Source organism: Cyprinodon tularosa, unplaced genomic scaffold (assembly GCF_016077235.1).
Source record: "Cyprinodon tularosa strain WSP-4 unplaced genomic scaffold, ASM1607723v1 ctg322, whole genome shotgun sequence".
Lineage (NCBI taxonomy): Eukaryota > Metazoa > Chordata > Actinopteri > Cyprinodontiformes > Cyprinodontidae > Cyprinodon > Cyprinodon tularosa.
The window spans coordinates 849,315-869,019 of record NW_024039033.1 but is presented as its reverse complement, the minus strand read 5'-3'; the positions used below and the strand labels follow the sequence as shown (position 1 = coordinate 869,019).

At 41.0% G+C, this 19,705-nt stretch overlaps 2 protein-coding genes across 2 annotated transcripts; both read left to right on the top strand.

Annotated features, from left to right (window-relative positions):
• Positions 1–4,301: 4,301 nt before the first annotated feature.
• snrpb (small nuclear ribonucleoprotein polypeptides B and B1) lies at positions 4,302–9,809 on the top strand. Its single transcript, XM_038293171.1, has 7 exons — positions 4,302–4,442; positions 5,863–6,014; positions 8,851–8,962; positions 9,037–9,189; positions 9,263–9,395; positions 9,482–9,613; positions 9,699–9,809. The coding sequence occupies exons 1-7, from the start codon at positions 4,440–4,442 to the stop codon at positions 9,737–9,739; spliced, it is 726 nt and encodes a 241-aa protein (XP_038149099.1). The 5' UTR covers positions 4,302–4,439; the 3' UTR covers positions 9,740–9,809.
• A 2,733-nt stretch (positions 9,810–12,542) lies between these two features.
• ctsa (cathepsin A) lies at positions 12,543–19,692 on the top strand. The gene is made up of 14 exons (XM_038293196.1): positions 12,543–12,671; positions 15,237–15,397; positions 15,471–15,582; positions 15,663–15,713; positions 15,789–15,875; positions 15,944–16,099; positions 16,181–16,357; positions 16,930–17,021; positions 17,098–17,176; positions 17,252–17,400; positions 17,474–17,549; positions 17,777–17,866; positions 19,168–19,269; positions 19,347–19,692. Exons 2-14 carry the CDS (start codon positions 15,237–15,239, stop codon positions 19,428–19,430), a joined length of 1,416 nt encoding a protein of 471 aa, XP_038149124.1. The 5' UTR covers positions 12,543–12,671; the 3' UTR covers positions 19,431–19,692.
• The last annotated feature ends 13 nt before the right edge of the window (positions 19,693–19,705 follow it).

Genomic DNA, 19,705 nt, shown 5'->3' with positions numbered 1-19,705 from the left:
ACCATGGTAACTGTTCAGAAGCGGGAGGACGGGAGAGCCAGAGATGTCCTCTGCTTCAGGGGCGGATTTAGGAAATCTGGGGCCCTAGGCAAAGACAGGCATGGGGCCCTCTGAACTGTGAAGACAACACATAAAACAGACCCATTATACAGATACAGAAATTGTAATAGAATAGACATACATAATTTGTTCTACCTTTTGTCCCTTTTCTTGTTATTTTTCTCTCTCTGTTTTCTTTTGACCCTTTTTATATTGGCATAGTACTCAGGTGAATTTCAATGCTGTCTCAAAAAGAATCAAAGGCTAAGTTCCCACTGCAGGCCTTGATGTTCAATTCCGATTTCTTTGCGAAATCTGATTTTTTTGCGTTGCCGTTCACGTTTCCAAATATATGCGACTTGTATGTGATCTCCTTTGTGAACATGCAAGTGTCCTGCATGTGCAGTAGAGGACGCAATGACGTCACAAGCCAGCATGCTTCGTGTTTACGGAAGTGAACATGGAATTTGGAGCGCATCTAGCGATCTTTCCAAAATCTAAAACCATAATCTTTTAAAGATGGTTAAAAAAAATACTGCTCTCCACCTCATTGTGCGCCATGGTTGTTGTTTGTCTTACCATTTCTTCATAGCAAGACCCAGAATAGTGACCTATGTTGGTAACTAATGGCGTTCAGGTCAGATGGATGTGACCTGGCCATTCAGACAAAGGTTGCATTTGAAAAGATCCAATTCGTATCGGATTCAGGACCACATAGCCAAGTGGTATGAAAAAATCAGATCTGTGTTGTTCAGACAGCCATGAAAAGATCAGATCCAGGTCGCATGTGGGCAAAGAAAAATTGGATTTGGGTCACTTCAGGCTGCAGTGTGAATGTAGCCGAAGATTTTCCAATCACTAAGCTCATTCTAACTTAACTGATTGCTCCTTCCTGTGTTTGCAAAAAGGAGACGGCAAGATTAAAATGTAAACAGAGTCCGTCTTTTCACTGTAGACAAGCCATGATTAATAGCTGCAGGAATCATGACAGTAGACAAGATAGAGGAGAGGAGGAAAGGGGCTTACAAATCTACTTGCTCTGGAGAGCAGAGTTCACTGCTTATGTTGTTGCCAAAGTCTCCAGTAGTAGAAAAAATTTGCTAGATTTGGTGCAAGGCGCTTTTTTTTAATATAGAAGTGCTGGAGGGTTCTGAAAAGTAAATATAGCGACAAAAGCGTTAAGTTGGCAACACTGCTCTTCGCATTGTTTGTTTTCAAAGAATTTGCTGCTTTTTTTTGGACATTTCTGAACATGTGCAGCAAATGGACCGATCCAATGTGGTGGACACTGAAAGGGGGGGTAGCCTAGTAAACTAGCCCCACCAAAATGTAAAAGAAACGGTGTTCCCCTTTAAGCTCTCCAAAAGTCATTGCTGAAATCAGTCCTGTATGGTAATTTATGTTCTTTTTCCAGCTTTGTAAACTGTATCCATTTATTACATTTTTTGTAAAATATTTTTTCTCTGTTAGCCTTTGCCTACAAGTTTGTATGTTTTTTACAAGGGAAAATTACACAACTTAAATGTTTTAAAGTGTTTTTAATGATGTTTTTGTTGATTCTGTATGAGAGATTTACTTATGCATCTCAGTGAAGAGGTCCAGCATCACCACGCTGCATATAGAAATGTTTACCTCCACTGTTCCTGCATGTATGATGCATATTTGATGCATTTTTTGTCAGCCAACTTTGGGTGACTTTAATCTCTCCATCAGGCCATCTTGATAGCTGCACAGTCTTTTTTTTTGTAAACAGTTTTTTTGTATATTGTACAGTCTATTCTATTTTTTTCAGCATTTGATTCATATCTTCCGATATGCCACACCTAAATTTATCCCGTAGGACAAAAAAGGATATATTTTCATTCTATAAGGTTCTATTATTGAAACACTTATATTCCATTAGCACTGACATGATCAACGTATATGGCAACAAATATGGCCTTTTGCATTATTACAGCTTGACTTTCCTCTTTTTTATTTAAAAAAGCAGGGACCTGCAGAATTTTGCATCATGCTGTATCCTTGTTTGTTTCTTGTGCAATTTATCCCTTTGACTGTTTTTCTTTATACTCTCCTGTTTGTTTGTACAGTTGATTATGGTTGGAGTCTATTTCCTTGTTTCTTCACTCAAACTTTTCCATTAAAGTTTATTCTGATTCTGAAATTGTATTAATACTACATAAATAAATCTTAACGTAACATTGATTTAATCCTTCAAAAGTGTTAAATTGACAGTTTTTGTAGGTAATGTGATGGACATGGGTGCGATATTAATGTTCGACTAAAAATATAACAGGTATCATTACTCCAAAGTCAGTTTGGTTCTATTAGATTCTAATTTAGGAAATAATTAATATATTGCATATATGTCCGTATGAAACAGTTAACTTTATTAAAAACGTATGTTGCTGTTTAATTTTGACCCCAGGGGACCGTATTTGGGTCTGAAATGTTTTCTTTTTAAACGCTCTTCTTCTTCTTCTTCTTTGATATTTTTGGCGGTTGGCAAACAACAGATAGATGCATTTCCGCCATCTACTGGAATGGAGTGTGGACCAGAATGACTCTCAGGAATTAAATTCTATTATATAAATGTGTTATTTTTAGATATCGAAATACTATACTGTAAATATTACTATCTGAATAACTTCTGAATAATTGAAATAAATCTAATTTAACTTTTACTTTACTCAAATTTTGAATGAATTGCTTTCTCTCCTCCTCATATTTGTTACAGTATAACATCACGTGCTCAACTGTTTCATCTACCCCACAATATTCACATTTCCCATCCCTATGTTTTCCTAAGATAAACAGAGTACCATTTAATCCGGTATGACCAACCTCAATCTAGAAATGATTGTTTCTTCTCTTCTTGTTCTTTCTGTTCTTCTCATTTCTCCAATTTTCTTTTGAATTTTATAAAACCAACGTCCTTTATTTCCTTTCTCCCATTCGTTTTTCCATTTATCCTTTATTTTCTGTTTAATTAACATTTTAACTTCAGATTTGCTAAAATTAACAAATAAATCCACTGACATATTTTTAGCAGCTTCTTTTGCTGCCTTATCTACTTGTTCATTTCCTTTAATTCCATAATGTGCCGATATCCATACAAAATTTATAACTAAACCCATCATATTTATTCTATATAGTGTCTGTTGAATTTCTATTAAAATATCTGGCCTGCTTTCTGAGTGACTATACTGCAAACTAATTAAAGATGAACTAGAATCTGAACATATGACTGATCTTAATGGCTTAACTTCTTCCACCCATTGAACAGCTAATAATATTGCAATCATTTCTCCCGTATAAACTGAAAGTCCATCACTTATCCTTTTCCTAATTTTAACATTAAATTCTGGTACGATAAAGGCTACTCCTATTTGATTTGTTATATTTTTAGAGGCATCTGTATAAATTTTTACATACTTATAATATTGATTAATATAATCCTGTACTATATATGAGTTTAATATGAATTTCTTATCCTTTCTTCTTTCCAACAAAGTAAAATCTACCCTAGCATCTGTAATTATCAATGGTTGTATAACTGATAATGGAACGGTTTGGCTTATACTAATCTGATCTATTTTGAATTCTGTTATTTTTTCTTGCACAGTCCAACCAAAACTTCTAATATCTTTTACTTCTTTTTCCCTTCAGGGTTTTATTACTTGCAGAGTTGGGTGATCATTTCTATGACCCCTTAAATTAGCCCAATAGTTTAATGTTAATTGCTCTCTTCTAAATGCAAGTGGCATTTCTCCCATTTCTACTAACAATGCTGCTGTTGGAGTAGTTTTAATTGCTCCTGTACATAATCACAATGCCTGATATTGAATCCGATCCAGTTTTTGAAGTTTTGTCTCTGCTGCTGAATTATACACAATACTTCCATAGTCTATCACCGATCGAATTAATCCTGTATATATATTCTTTAGTGCTACTCTATATGCTCCCCACTCTCTACCAATTAAGCATCTCATAATATTTATTACTTTCTTGCATTTGTCTAAAATTTTTTGAATGTGTATATTCCATGTTATTCTTTCGTCAAACCGAACTCCTAAAAAATTGAATTGCTTCACTCTTTCTATTTCTTGATTATATGATTTTAATTTACCATCATTAATTTTCTTCCTTGAAAAGAACATTGTTTTAGTCTTGTCCACTGAGAATTTAAATCCCCATTTTAATGACCATTCTTCAACTTTAACTTTTAAACGCTCTGATCATGTAGGAACTTTTTAACTGTCACCGTTTCCAGTCGGAAGCTCTTGCTTGTTACGTTACTTCCTGTTCTTTACAATAAAGGCCCGGCGAATCCGCGGGTCCATTTTTTGGAATTTGGTTTGGTGAATCCGCTGTGAATCGGACCCATCAGAACCGCAGACATGGTGAGTTTTTCTGGACCTTGTTCCTATGAGTCAATTCTTCTCAGATTGATCAGAATTTTTACTTTTTAACACTTTGCTGCAAAGATGGCGGCCGTTTGGAGAGACGTTGGCGGGACGTTGCAGGAGAGCTCCGAATGAATCAAAACTGAACTATATACCTGGAAATTTGACCTAAAACATAAATGGCTCAACTAATTAGACCTGTTTTGATTCATAAACCCATGTACACATTTTGCCTTCTGTAGTTACCCGTGGTTCTTTGTAGTGGGGCCTGTATTGGTTCCAGCAGTAGGTTAGCTCAGGCTGCTGCTGGCGTTTCGGGGTGAGAAGATTCAGTTGGGTCCGAAATTATATTTACCGGTAATAAATGATATAAAACAGACGGGGACGGGTTCGTGTAAGACATGCATTTTAATCTCTGGTACCAGGCTCTGAAAGTGAAACAATGGAACCACATAGGGTTCTGAGATAACTGGATCTGTTGGGTTTCTTACGCTGAACCAGTAGAGAATTGTTCTGGTCCTGTCCAGCTTTGTTACAGATGCTCCCGTTCTTTATTGCGTGAATGATCCTGAACTGATCCTACATTGCATGATTCTTACGGGGGTTCTGGATCAGAGCACACGAGGAAAGGGTTTATCTAGAACAGGGGAGGACAACTCCAGTCCCAGAGGGCCTGTATCCTGCAACTTTTGGAGATGTCCTTGACTTAACACACCTGAATCAATTGATTGCATACTAGGGAGGCAATTCAACTATTTGATTCAGGTGTGTTGGATCAAAGATGAATCATGTTGCAGGAAACCAGCCCTCAAGGGTTGCCCACCACTGATCTAGAACGTCTGGTCAAGAGTCCGCATCGCATCCATGTTTGCAGCCGATTCAACACTCTATGGGTGAAAGCAGAAATAAAATATAAATCCAAAAACAAAAGACACTGTGAGGTTCTAAAGAAGTTCTGCTGCATTAGTCGTCTGAGTGAGGAAGCTGTAGATTAATCCATGAGGATTTGTAACAATAGTTCCTTAATTTTAGGAGTATATTGTAGTTGTGTCACTTGAAACAGGCCGTGGTTCTGAGTTCTGCTGGCTCTGATCAGTTCCAAGTCCAGTAAAAGAAAAAAATTCTTTACACATATAAGACATCATGAATCGGTTTGAGGAGAACAAAGTTTAGGACCTCATTAAACCTCAGCAGGGAACTGCTGGTTCCAAATCACTTGGATATCTGAACTTGCTTTTCTGGGTCAGGGTTTCAGGTGAGTTTGGTGAAGGTTCTGATCCATAAGGGTGGGAATAGGAAGGAACTGAAGGTCTGCTCCTATAAGGCCTTGGAACGGCATCATAACATCACCTTTACAGATGACCTCCAAATGCTTTGATGTAATAATAATGTCACACCATCTCTGATTGTTTCTCAGACGGTGGGAAAGAGCAGCAAGATGCTGCAGCACATAGACTTCAGGATGAGGTGCATCCTGCAGGATGGTCGGATCTTCATCGGAACCTTCAAGGCCTTCGACAAACACATGAACCTGATCCTGTGTGACTGCGACGAGTTCCGCAAGATCAAGTAGGTCCAAGTTCTGCTCCCCTTGGGTGTCTTTCCACTTGATAAACAGAGCCCTCAAAGTTTAATTCCTGATGCACTAAAGAACTACCATAAAAAGAAATGGGTTGATTAAATCGAACATCAAATAAACCAGAACTTGTGGAGCTATGATCATGTGAATCGTTGTGGAAATAGATTCTAAAGCTGAGCATTAAATTATGGACTCTAAGAAGATTCATAAAGTTTGGGAAAACTGCTCAGACTGGAACTCCTCCAGTAAAAGTTCTGTTTCAACCACAATTAAAAGGAGGAGCAAATGTCTAAACCTCCTAAAATACTCTACACAAAGTATTTTAACATAATATATAATTATGTTAATTTACTTCACTGCTAGATCAACTGATGAATAAACTGACTAAAAAGCTAAAGCTCAGAAGATTCTTGAGGCTCCAAAGTATCTCTAGACTCTAGAGTTTGCATTGATGTACTGACCATCTTTCTTGTATTGGGTCAGCCTGACGCTTTTGTCTTGTTGGAAACGTTCTGGTTGGACCGTCCCTTCATATATTTTCTCTAATGTTGATCAGCATCCCTGAAGGTCCAACTGCATATTTATGGGTCTGCTACAACATGACAGTATCATCAACATTAAGGGATCGTTTATTGTGATAAATTTCTAGTCATAACAAGTTGGGTTTGATCATCCAAACTATTTTCTTTAATGTTTTCCCGTTTACAAATTTGAAGAATGTGGTCTATATCCTATAAAGAACAATGAAGTGTTTTTTTTTATAAATTTTAATTATATTAGATTAAGATTTTATGGCCACTTTGCTGAGTTCTACTGACCGGGTCATGAGTGTCACTCTGTAGAACTTGGGAGCAAGCTTAGGATCCCAGCTTGAGCTGCTGGTTCCGTCAGTGTTGGCATCATTTGTAACGATGCTTTTTTATGTGATGTTCTTAAATGTTTGGGTTGGTAGCCAATAAACATTTATCATTTTCAACACTGGTTCTGTTTAGAAAATCTTCTATTCAGAATTTTTAAACTAAAGTCTAATTGGTGCCAATTGATTTTTCATGAGGTCTGTCATTAATAGCAGAACTTTAGCTTTTAACATTCCAGCATCTCTGGGAATATAATGCCCATTTCCAGTGCCCATTTGGCAAAAAAAAAAACAATTGGCTTTTGGTGGCAGTTGGAACAGCTCTCTGACCTGGGTCAAATTACTCGACAAGTGACCCGGGTTAAAATCGACTTCAAATAGCTCTGCTCTGATTAGGATGCTGTGGGAACATCAGAGTCGGGCTGAACTGCTAATTTACTTGACTCCATTAAGCGCAATGTACAGATGTCAATGCACGACTGTCAGTTGCCAGTGATCAAACGTGCCAAAATAACTCTGTTTATATTTGATTAATATGGCGCTGTTCCAGGGAAAGATTCAGAGGGACGAAAGAGCGAAACAAGAAATCAAAATTGCTACACCCTGGCTCCTTTCCATGTTGCTCTCCCTTGTTTGGTGCTAACCCAGCATGGTGTTACCAGACATGCAGTGGTGGGAGACGGAGGCCATAAAGCTTGCCAGCAGGGCGTCAAACTTCTTTTCTGGCCATTGGGAAGGGAGCCAAAATCTTGAGCCACGTTTGAAAAACCCGGATTAACCTGCTAATTTTAGTGGAAAAGTGACTTAATCCTCCTATCTGCTGATAACACACATTTAGAAACTGAGCAGTGAGAACATGTGAGCACGAATGAAGGATTCATCCAGAACCTGTATTTTAAAGCCAGAGCTGGTCAGATCAAAGTCCTTAAAGGACTCATGCTTTCAATAATTAAAAACCTCATGGTGAAACCAAACCAAAACAAAGTAAATATGAAGAGGAACAACAAAGGACTTTGCAAGGTTCTAAATCGGTTCTACTGCTGTAAAAATGTGGACACGTGAGTTTGATGCACGCATCTACTGGTAGTGAAACAAAATGCTAATATCGACCTTAAATATCAGCCAGCAAACAAATGTTGGTTTCTAATTGTGACAGCTGATGCAGCTCTGTGCTGCTGCTCTGCTTTTTTTTTTTTTTTTTTTTTTATAAAAAAAAGCACATATTGATGATTTCTGATAGTGTTCAATACAGAAAAATTAGCTCTGTTTACATGCACACATTTTCTTAATTGGATTGAAATTAATTCAAAATAGGATTATACTGTTTTTATGGATGTCATTAAATGAAATAAAATAGCTAAAAATGTATCATGGAAACACGCAGATCAGAATATTCTGGTGTACAATCCTATTCTGATCATTTTACCTCCAGAACAAATCAAAATTTTCCCAACTCAACATAATAAACACCGCCATCTAGATATCTAGTCATCAGTCTGAACCGTCCAATTGGCTTTACATCATCTCCCTGTTCCCTGATAGTTGGCCCATTGTCTTTTTTTTTTCCTCTCCTCTCTTCTGATGCTCTGTTGATGAAAACACTCTGACCCTGGTTCTGGCTCTTTAATGTCTGCCTTCTCAGTCTGCTCATACGGGTCCCTCTGGAGTCAGGAACCGCTCAGTGAGGTCTGATATTAGTGTGAAGAACAATGAAAGAAACCAAATCTAAGCTTTTCTGGTGAAGTAAGCTTGGTTTTTTTGGGTTCACGTTTCATCATCCTGTTTCTTTGAGCTCTGATTGGTCCAAAGGTGGTGTGTTATTTTACTAAGTAAAGATGGATGCTGGTACTTCTAATGTTGTTGCCTAAAAGCCTCCAGGTTGTTGGCTATGGCAAAAGCTTCGGGTTAATGGAAGGCAATGTTCCCATTGCCCTGATGCATGCTGGGTACTGACAGATTCTCTCCCTCAGGCCGAAGAACTCAAAACAACCAGAGCGTGAGGAGAAGAGAGTTCTAGGTTTGGTTCTGCTGAGGGGGGAGAACCTGGTCTCCATGACTGTAGAAGGCCCGCCCCCCAAAGACGTGAGTGTTTTCCTGTCGACAGTCAGAACCCTTCCTTTAGCTTCCTTTGTGCTAACCTGTGTGTTCTCCCTCAGACCGGGATCGCCCGGGTCCCCCTGGCAGGTGTGGCTGGAGGTCCTGGTGTGGGTCGGGCGGCGGGTCGTGGGGTTCCTGCAGGAGCTCCGATGCCTCAGGCTCCGGCCGGTCTGGCAGGGCCGGTCAGAGGAGTGGGCGGGCCGTCACAGCAGGTAACCTTGGTGATGCAGCTGGAGAGAGTCTAGCGGTGGGTGTTGGAGTTCTGATCGGTTCTGTGTGTTTCAGGTGATGACCCCGCAGGGCAGAGGAGGGACTGTCGCCGTGGCGGCAGCAGGAGCCAGCATTGCAGGGGCTCCCACACAGTACCCACCTGGGCGAGGGGCCCCGCCCCCAATGGCCCGGGCCGCGCCTCCTCCAGGTAAGATGCCTCATTCATTACTGGTACATCTAGTGTTTGATGGTTCTGTAGATCAGGCTGTTAAACGGTCCTCTGGTCCCCTGCAGGGATGATGGGTCCGCCTCCTGGCATGCGGCCCCCGATGGGTCCTCCAATGGGAATGCCTCCTGGTCCGGGTCGTGGTGCTCCGATGGGAATGCCCCCTCCAGGCATGAGGCCGCCGCCCCCTGGAATGAGAGGTAAGCTGAGCAGCCAAACAGATCACACTTGCTCATACCAATTACCTACTATAATCTGGTCATGTGACCTCTTCTGGTTTTCTAGGACCCCCTCCTCCAGGAATGAGACCTCCCCCCAGGCCGTGAAGAAGCTGACGTTCACCTGTTGTATAGATGTTCTTTTTTTTACTTTTTAATAAAGTGTTCTCTGTTAAAATTTGTCCAGACTGTGTTTTCTAGAGTCTCCATGGTAACAAATGAGTCATAGATCAGGTCGAGTTTGACGGGGAGTCCCATCTTTGCTTCGGTTCAGACTAGAGATCTGGATCTGCTGAACCAGAACCGTTCTGTTTGTGGTTCCTCCAGCTGATGTTGTCCAGTGATGAGCTTCACAAACCAAACAGATTAAGTTTCTGATTCAGGGCTTCATAATGTTTGCATCCAAATGGCTCAGGTTCCATGACAGACTTAATTTGAGACTTAACGTTCTTTCATAATGATTCATACTTAAGCAGACAGTGCATGTTTGGATTCTCTCTGTGAATTGATCTAAGAACAATACCTGGAAAGGATGAGGAAAAACTGAAACATTTTAATCTATTACACTTGTGCAAGCAGTTCCAAAATCCTAAACCATGCTGGTAATTATAAAATTGTCAAGTTTTTATTTTAAGCAATTGATTCTGTGGAACATGTATTCATGTCCCCATGTTAGAAATGTGGAATTTGAACATTTATTCATTGGTGTATAGTAATATTAAACTGCCTTTCTCCTCTACGTTAAGATTGTTATCTTGTTAACAGAGCTACTGGCCATCGCTATTTAAATCTCAGCCATTAAAGGGTTGGGAATTAATAACCAGAAAGTAAACGAATCAATATGAAGACAATAAAACAGGTCTTTGTCAGGAATATACTGAATTTAAAGGTAATTCAGACATTTTCCCAGGCCTAGGGTCTGGGGTTGAGCATCTTTATCCAGACAGATGTCCTGATTTGTAAATGTGATAAATATTTTTGTTTTACTTTATTTAGAGAAATTATAGAACAGTGAAAACTAGATGGCTCTAGTCCCTATCAAAGAGCTCTTAAAAAATATATATATACATGGTTCACATGCAAATATATGTATATTGTGTATATAAAAATATTTTTACTTTCCTGACTTACTGTTGACAGCGCTAGAGTATAATTAAGTGCTTTTGTTTGAAAGGTGCCCAATTTAGTTTCTTATGCAGACAATTGTATTTCACAACCATGTAAGGTATTGAGTTACTGAAATGTGATTTGTAAAGTATCCACTGTTTTAACTACTCTCCTTTCATCAGCAGGGTTTGTTGCGGTCAGTGGAAAATCTTGTCTAAACAAAACTAGAACTTCCCAGTATTGAATATAAATTATATTAAGTTGATAGAAGATCTATATGTATGGGGAACTGATCAAATACCCCATAATCTGGTTAAATATGTGCTTATTGGACAAAATATTGCACCATTCTTAATTTAGAGGAATTTGAAAAGTATTGAATTGGTTGTTCCAATGCAAATTACAAGGAAGTAGAAGTAGGCATCCGCAACATCCTCATTCAGTCAGTTAAAAACTTTTCCTAACATCACAGCACCAAGTTAGCACATATTATAGTATTTAATAGATCTGTACCTATAGAAAGAAAAAAAAAATCTTACATTTTGCCCCCCAACAGTTCCCTCTAAAGAACCACATTATAAAGTGATTTCCTCAAATGAGTTCTTGAGAGAAATGTATAAATTTAGAGAAATTCTGTGAAACAAAAATCACCTGTTTAATAACTGTAAAAGTTCACAATTCCTGTAGATAACTCATAACCTTTTGTTCTCTATGCCATTATGTGCAGTTTTTTTTCTTTAATTCAAAATATTCAGTTCCTTAAAGAAAAATATATTTCCAGTCAATACCTCAAACTCAATACCTCAAAAAACCCGAAATAACATTACAAGGAAATTGTACTTTATAAAGATTTCCAGTTATTAATCTCATAAAATAGCTGTTTTTATTATGCTTTTGTTTACTTTAGTTATGGTTTAAGTTTGGCTTTGAAAGGTGTTAATTAAATGTAAGATGTGCATTTTTCTCTCATATTGGTTCCAGATTGTTTGATAACTAGTTTCAGTCATTTGCTTATTAATTCAAAACAAGCCTATACAAAATTGAGAAGTTAACAGATTTTTACATTTTATTACTTATGTAACATAAGAAAAAGGGTCAGAATTCTGACTTTAATCCCAATTATTTCTGAAGGCATGAAGTTCAACTCTCGCGAGATTCCTGCTGATATCAGTCTGACCTGACTCAGATGTGTAACCTAAACCTATATCTTATACTAAGTGTTGAGGTTGCTTAAAGCACATCATAATAAACATTGATATCAAATTAAAAGTAAACTGAGAAGAAAATAGCTTAATTGAGTAACATGGATAAATCAATCAAGGAATAGACCAGTTTTAGCGCATTTGTAACTTTGTTTAATTTGAAAGGAAATCGTGAATGCTCTGAATTAATTTGTCCATCCAGTAATGTGGGCTTTAGTCCTTCTATATATTTACAGTAATGAATAAAGATCTTAGCCCACAGAATCAAGTTGTATAAAAGAAATTCCATGTTTTTATCTTTCAGAAATAACCCAACTTTAAAAGAGTAAAAGGGAGAAAATAAAGTCCAAAACTTAGATGAAACATAAATAATTAAAATTTCTGTTGTTTCGATTCCCTTTTTCACATAATCAACACAAGCTATTCTTCTGGTTTAATTTTCCGTGTAAAAAGTTATTTGATAAGATATAAAGGATTTTAAATTATATTTCTTTTGCTCTAGGAAAACTTGGCACTTTGAATATATTTTCCTTATTTCTTTGTCTGTTTCTGACCCATACCTTACCAGTTCCTACTAATGTGGTATAAATCAGCTGATCCTGTTCTGGACCCATAAAGTCTAAATGAACACGTGATTTTGGCTTGAAAAACACTGTCACGTGACCTGCTGCAGTCACATGACCTGCAGTGATCAGAGGGACTGCTGGGCGCGGACAGGTGGGCTCTGAAAGGTAAGTCTTTACTGGGTCAGGGTTCTGTTCCCAGCTGGGTTCCGGTATGTTTAGCTGTTGTTAACTAATCCTGGACCTTATCGCAGAGTCTCAGCCGCTCCTGGCCTGGTTCTGAGGCTCTCAGGGTGTTTCCGGGTAACTCGTGTTTCTTTCTGTTCTCTATCAGGACGCCGTCAGTTCAGTCAGACCGGTTCTATCAATGTTCTGACAATTCTAAACTGAAGGGTTTATTGCCGGTTCCACTTCTGACCAAATTTCTGTTTATTTGTCACAGAGTTAAAGTTAAAGCTAAAGTTTCCCCCTTAAAAAATAAAAAAAACCATCTAGTTATTCTGAAGCGAACATATCACGTGACCAAATAGTCTACGGTAACTGAAACGGTAATTTCCCCCTGAAGGAAAGCCGTGTTGGCACCGCCCCCTAGCGGTCCGTTTGGGATCAGCAGCGAACCAGCGGGAGGTCTTTATTGCAGGGGCCTTTAACGTTTTCCAGGCCAAGGACCCCGAAACTGATGACCCCCTAATGATATATATTGTATGAAATTGTGTTAGATCAAACTAGTCCTATAGTCACTCTATTAAATATGGAGTAATGTAACAAAAGTAATTTCTCCCTGGGATTATTAAAGTATTTCATATTCTGGTTCCTCATTGATAGGACAGGTGTTGTGAATGAAACGAAGCCCAGCCTGATAGAGCTCCTGTGTGTCGCTGAATGTGTGCATTGATGACTGAAAGACACCTTCTGCCCCCATTAATCTGTTTACTTCAGTGTGTTGAATTCATGTTAATGTGAATTTTATTGTCCCACAATGGGGAAATTCACCCTCTGCATTTAAACCATCCCCTTGGGAAGTAGTGGGCTGCCATTGTGTGGCACCCAGAGAGCAGTCTGGAGTTAAGCATCTTGCTCAGGAACCCAGAGAGGTGGGAGTGAGTGGGATTTAACTCAGAACCTCCAGGACCTAAGCGCAATGCTCTAACTGCTAGGCAACCATTTCCCCGAGGTGGTAAAGGCAACTCAGCCCCTGATTCAGCTGTGGGGGCAAAGCCCTCTGGTTCTGAAGGAAACTGCTGGAGATGAACTCTGTCATGTCTTGTCAGCAATAAAGCTGTAATAAAACAATGCTGTGAAGGCAAGGAGCAATTTTAGGACTCCAGAGCAACAAGGGCAATTTCCCTTAACTTAACGCCTCATTAAAGCCTGTGGCACTGGTCTGTTTACCATTACAAAACTTTTATCTAGAAATATTCAAACCTTTGCCAAGGAGGACGTCCTACCCTGTTAAAGTCTAACTATTGATCACATGTTGCCAGGTTCAGCCTCTGATTGGTTTAAAGGTGGGGTATGTGATGTTTTCTGGAGCATGTTTTTACCATACTGATTGAAAACCTCTTGCGCCAACTGAGATAGAATGTTTGGAAAAAAAACGAAATCTTTTAGTCCAGTGTAGAGGGCGTAGTCAGAGGAAAACGCAAACCAATAGAAGTAACTATCATCCCTACTTCTACTGGTTTCTGGCACGCCCATCAACCGTCAGCTCTGAGCTCTCCCCACCCCTCCCCCCTGCGCGTTCACAGACTCGTGACACCCCCCCCCCCCCCCCAAGTGCCGCTGAAGGGAGGACCTGTTCGAATTTACAGACAGAACTCTTGTGGTCTCCTTATTTTCAAGGACTTCGAAGGGTCCAGTCTAGGTAGACCGCGTCCTTGGAGGATGCAGCCCAGGTTTTTGAACAGAGCCTCTGATTAAGAACAGGGCTGCCTGCACTGACGCGGCTCAGGGATTACGTCACACGGAGCGTCGTGCGCAGTGAAATCAGGACATTTCCTCACTTTCTAAAAAAAACCCGGGACGCCCGGGACAGGACGTGAAATACGGATATGTCCCGGGAAATACGGACGTTTGGTCACCCTAATCAATACTTCTTGAAATGACAACCGTGACAACTTGTTTACGACCATATTGAATTGTTCAACACTCTTACCGTACTAGGAGAAGACGACGCCATCATGGAAGTTAGCCTGTTATGTTGTGGTTAGCTAGTAATAGACATGAGCTTCTCGCCTCATCCCGAGTCACGTGCACTCGCGAGGTCTCGGCCTGTTTCTTTCTCGTTCTCGGGAACATCCGAACATTCTCGACTGACAGCAGGCGCGTTCATGTAATTTGGAGGCGTGGTTTCGTGGGGTGGGCTGAAGGTGTGTATTTTCAAAAATGTAGCTGGCAGGAACCGTTTATCCAGGATCATATACCCCACCTTTAAGAGAAACGCTTTTTCGCAGAAAAGTTGTCTGCTCAACCAATCGAAGCTGCTCTTCCTCGTTCCTTTTATCGGCCTCTCATCTGGCAGATGTTCTGGCTCACCTGGGCAAGTCTAACTGGATATGAGTTTACATGAGAATGGAAACGGTACTCCCGATTGTCAAAGTAAAAGGAAAGGATGTGGTGGAGAGGCGTGCTGCTGTTTCCAGGACTGTTTAGTTAGGGATCATATGACCAGCTCTAAAAGATATCTTGTAAAGTTCAGCTTTAGTCGTCATTTCCTGCTTGTTTCTCCTGCAGATGCCGGCGTTCCTGTGGTTCTTCCTGACCTTCCTGCTAGGAGCTGGTGCTGCTCCGGCTGAAGATGAAATCACCTTCCTTCCTGGTCTCCAGAAGCAGCCGAGCTTCAAGCAGTATTCTGGCTATCTGAACCTGCCTGATGGAAAACACCTTCACTACTGGTCAGTGCTGATGCTCAGCTCCTGCACCTCACCTGGCTGATGCTGCCTTACCTAAACCTGCTCTGACTCTCAGGTTTGTGGAGTCCCAGAACAAACCATCGTCCGACCCAGTGGTCCTGTGGCTGAACGGCGGTCCTGGCTGTAGCTCCTTGGATGGACTGCTCACTGAACATGGACCGTTCCTGGTAGGTAACGCCAGATCCCGACTGTCTCACCTGTAGAACTCATTCGTTGTGCACTGTCTGACATCCGCCATCGTCTTCAGATCCAGGATGACGGTGTGACGCTGCAGTACAACCCCTACTCTTGGAACAAGGTAGGTCATGTGACTGTGGGATGTAGTTACCTCAACAGAGTCCTGAAAACTGATTGTTTCATTGCTCACCTGCAGATTGCCAACATGTTGTACCTGGAGTCTCCAGTTGGTGTCGGTTTCTCGTATTCTGACGATAAGAAATACGCAACCAACGACAGTGAGGTCAGTGACTCATCTCCAAGGCTGGTTGTGGTTGGTTGTCAGGTGTGTCAGATGTTCTGCGTCTGCAGGTGTCCATGAACAACTACCTGGCTCTGAAGGAGTTCTTCCGGCTGTTTCCAGAGTTCAACAACAGGGAACTCTTCCTGACTGGAGAAAGTTACGGAGGGATCTACATCCCCACGCTTGCTGAGAGAGTGATGGAGGACTCCAGCCTGAACCTGCAGGTTCTCCTCACTTCCTGACCAGTTCTGCTGCTGGTGAAATCCCCCCACCTGTGTGTGATGCATTGTGCTCTTGTGCTGCAGGGTATTGCCGTTGGAAACGGGTTGGCAAGCTACGAGCTTAACGATAACTCCCTGGTGTACTTCGCCTACTATCACGGCCTGCTGGGCAGCAAGCTGTGGGCGGACCTTCAGATGTTCTGCTGCAGCAGCGGGAAATGTGACTTCTATAACAGCAAGAACCCCAACTGCACCGAAAGCGTGAGTCTCAACTTCTGCTTTTTCTCAGAGTAGCTTTGCCTCGTCTGTTCCTGTTTGGCTGTGACACCACCGTGGAGAGAAATATCAGCTGGGCTGCTGCCATCAACACTTTTGTTTATAAATATTGGAGCTTGGCCTGTTTTTCGGTGTAGTCCTGTTTCTGACTGTGGCTGGATGTGCTCTCTTCATCCTCTGACATGGGAGCTGGCTCAGAGCTCGTCTGTCTGGCTGTGTGTCCTGGAAGGGGCCACCTTCTTTCTCCTTGAACCCCAGTCGGCCTCGGCAGATGGCTGCTCACACTGAGCCTGGTTCTGCTGGAGGTTTCTTCCTGCTTAAAGGGAGTTTTTCCTCTCCACTGTCGCTACAAGCAAGCTTGGTGTGAGGGATTGCCTTTGAGTCGATGCAATCAACTGGTTTTTCCTTAGAACTTTGAATCAATTTGACTGTATGACCTGGTGAACTGTGAGGTGCCTTGAGATGATATGTGTTGTGAATTGCCGCTATATAGATAAAGTGAATTGAACCAAGCTGACCCGGATGTTTGACAAAGGTGTCATCTCTCTGTCTCTTAGCTGGCAGACGTCACAGAAATCGTCTACAGTTCAGGACTCAACATTTACAACCTGTACGCTCCCTGTGCTGGTGGAGTCCCTCATAGACTCAGGTGAGCTGGTTTAATTCACCCTGGTGTATTCTGGATGTTCAGCCCGGTGAACCTTAGATGGCTTCTGGGTTTTCAGTGTCGAAAGCGGACAGCTGGTGATCCGAGATCTGGGGAACAACTTCATCAACCATCAGTGGACTCGGCAATGGAACCAGGTGTGCATAAACTCACCTGCTCTCTGTTGGAGGCCAACTCACCTGCTCACCGCTCCTCTTCCTCTCTGATTGCAGAAGTTACTTGGTCTGGCATCTCTGCACCTCTCCGTCCGTCTGGACCCACCATGCACCAACTCCACCCCTTCCAGCCTCTACCTGAACAACCAATATGTGCGGAAAGCTCTGCACATCAGCCCAGATGCACTGGATTGGGCTGTCTGCAGGTAATGGTCTCGCCTGTCTCTTAGGGACATGTCCCCCCGTCATTTTTCTGACCCGTTTTGTCTGGTGTTGCAGTTCCGAAGTAAACTTGAATTATGGGCGGCTCTACATGGATGTTAAGAAGCAGTACCTGAAACTTCTTTCAGCTCTGGTCAGTGAACGCACCGCAGCACCTGTAACTTCCTGTTTTTTATCCAAACATTATTGAGAATCATTTAGCTGTTGCAGTTTCTACCCACCGGATCACCTGGAACCTCCTGTGTTAACAGGAAGTCAGATTTCTGTAGGAAGTTTTGTCTGCAATGTTGTCCGGGCCTGGTCCTGGTTTGGTTCCAGGTGCTCAGTTGTCATGTCCGATATGTGTTGTGCTTCTTGCAGAAGTACCGGATCCTGGTATACAACGGAGATGTGGACATGGCCTGTAACTTCATGGGTGACGAGTGGTTCGTGGAGTCTCTGCAGCAGCAGGTAACGGTCATCATTTAACTCTGGGACTGGAAGTATAAATCAGAAAAAAGCTGAGAAGCAAATCTTGACAGATCAGCTTGCACTAATCCACCTTTATTTTTTATATACTAAAATGATATGCCTATACCAACATAACCTAATTCTAATTTATTATGATGAAATAAGGCTATATACTACAGCCGGCTGTTCTGATGGTCTTTTGATGATCCTTTTTGAGCCTAAATAAAACCTCAGCACTGTGCATGATGAGTTGAATTAACCAGACATGGCGCCATCTACTGGCAGTGCTGCTGAACTACCAGAAGGCAGGTGGTGGCCATTAGTGCAGCTGCTAAATAAATAACCGTACCTGCCGACAGCTCGAAGGACATGGCATAAAAATGCTGCTAATACCAGTAGCAAAGCTAGCAAGGATGTGAATTTGTGTGTCTATCAACTTTGCTGCGACATCAGAATTCTTCTTGAGCTTAAGCGTTCGACTGGAGTTTTATTAGTCCTGGAATCAAACATCATATTTTATTTTTTTAATGAAAGCCTTTTTTTTTTTTTTTTACACTCATTGCTTTGGCTTGTTGACCAGTTCTTTGCATGTGCGGTAACCTAATCCTGGTCACATGATGTTGTTTTTGTAAATATCCACCAAGAGGCTATTGACTAACAAATTGAGCCAAAAAAAGCTTAAAGACAAAAATAAATATGTCAGCAGGCTGTAATTCTTCAGTAAAAATATGCAACAAGCCTGAGTTAAAAGTGAATACATTTAGTCAAATAACAGTTATATGCAACTTTGAAACCACTTTTATTGGCCTAATAACGTAACACCTATTGACATGGAAACAACAAATACACAACAATATGCATATTTCTTATCTAAGAGACTCTTTACTTCTCACAGGTAATAATAATAATTATCTTTGAGATCAGCGGTTTAGTTCCTCACTAGTCGGCTATATAGATCCCTCAGCTGTGGACAATCCCTCGTCTCCAAGTGTAATAAGGGTGCATTGTTGCCCATATGTGAAAGAACTTGGTTTGGAGAGTAGAAAACCTTTTCACTTTAAATATATAACATATCTCACTAAAATATAGAGGTATGTTGGTTGGTCAAACTCGTTTGTTAGGAGCAGATTTCTAGCAGGCTCTGCGTGATAAATGGATATTTTCTGAATTGTTTTAAAGATTTTATGTCTTTCTTTAGTGCCTGATGGCGCCGTTGTCATGGTTATTTGATAACCTGGTGTGAAACCTCTGGGTGTTTATAGTAGAATAGTCTTTAAGGTTGGTTACCCTGTGTGTCTCAGGTGGAGGTCCAGAGGCGTCCATGGATCTATGAAGGTCAAGATGGTCGTCAGATTGGAGGCTTCGTCAAAGAATTTAGCAACCTGGCCTTCCTCACTGTAAAGGTACATCATCATCATCATGGATGCTGAGATATTTTTTTTATTTTTTGCATTGGTAATTGGTTTGTTTGGTTCTGCAGGGTTCTGGTCACATGGTTCCATCGGATAAACCTGTTGCTGCCTTCGCCATGTTCACGAGGTTCATCAAGAAGCAGCCGTACTGATCGGAGCACCGTTTGCACTTTCTCAGCTGACAAACTCTCAGGATGTTGTCTTTGTTTTTTTTAAATGTTTTTTCTTTTTACATGACTGCCAGCCAATCAGAATGGCTCTCTGTAAAGTGTCTATAGAAAATTAACTAATCAAGCAGCTCCTGTGTTAGCTCCACCCATATCACCATGGAAACGAGCACTGCCTGTTGATTTCATGAGTGTTGAATGCTGGTTCAAAAGAAAACTAAATAAACCTTTTTGTTTTTTTAATCTAGAACCTTGGTTGT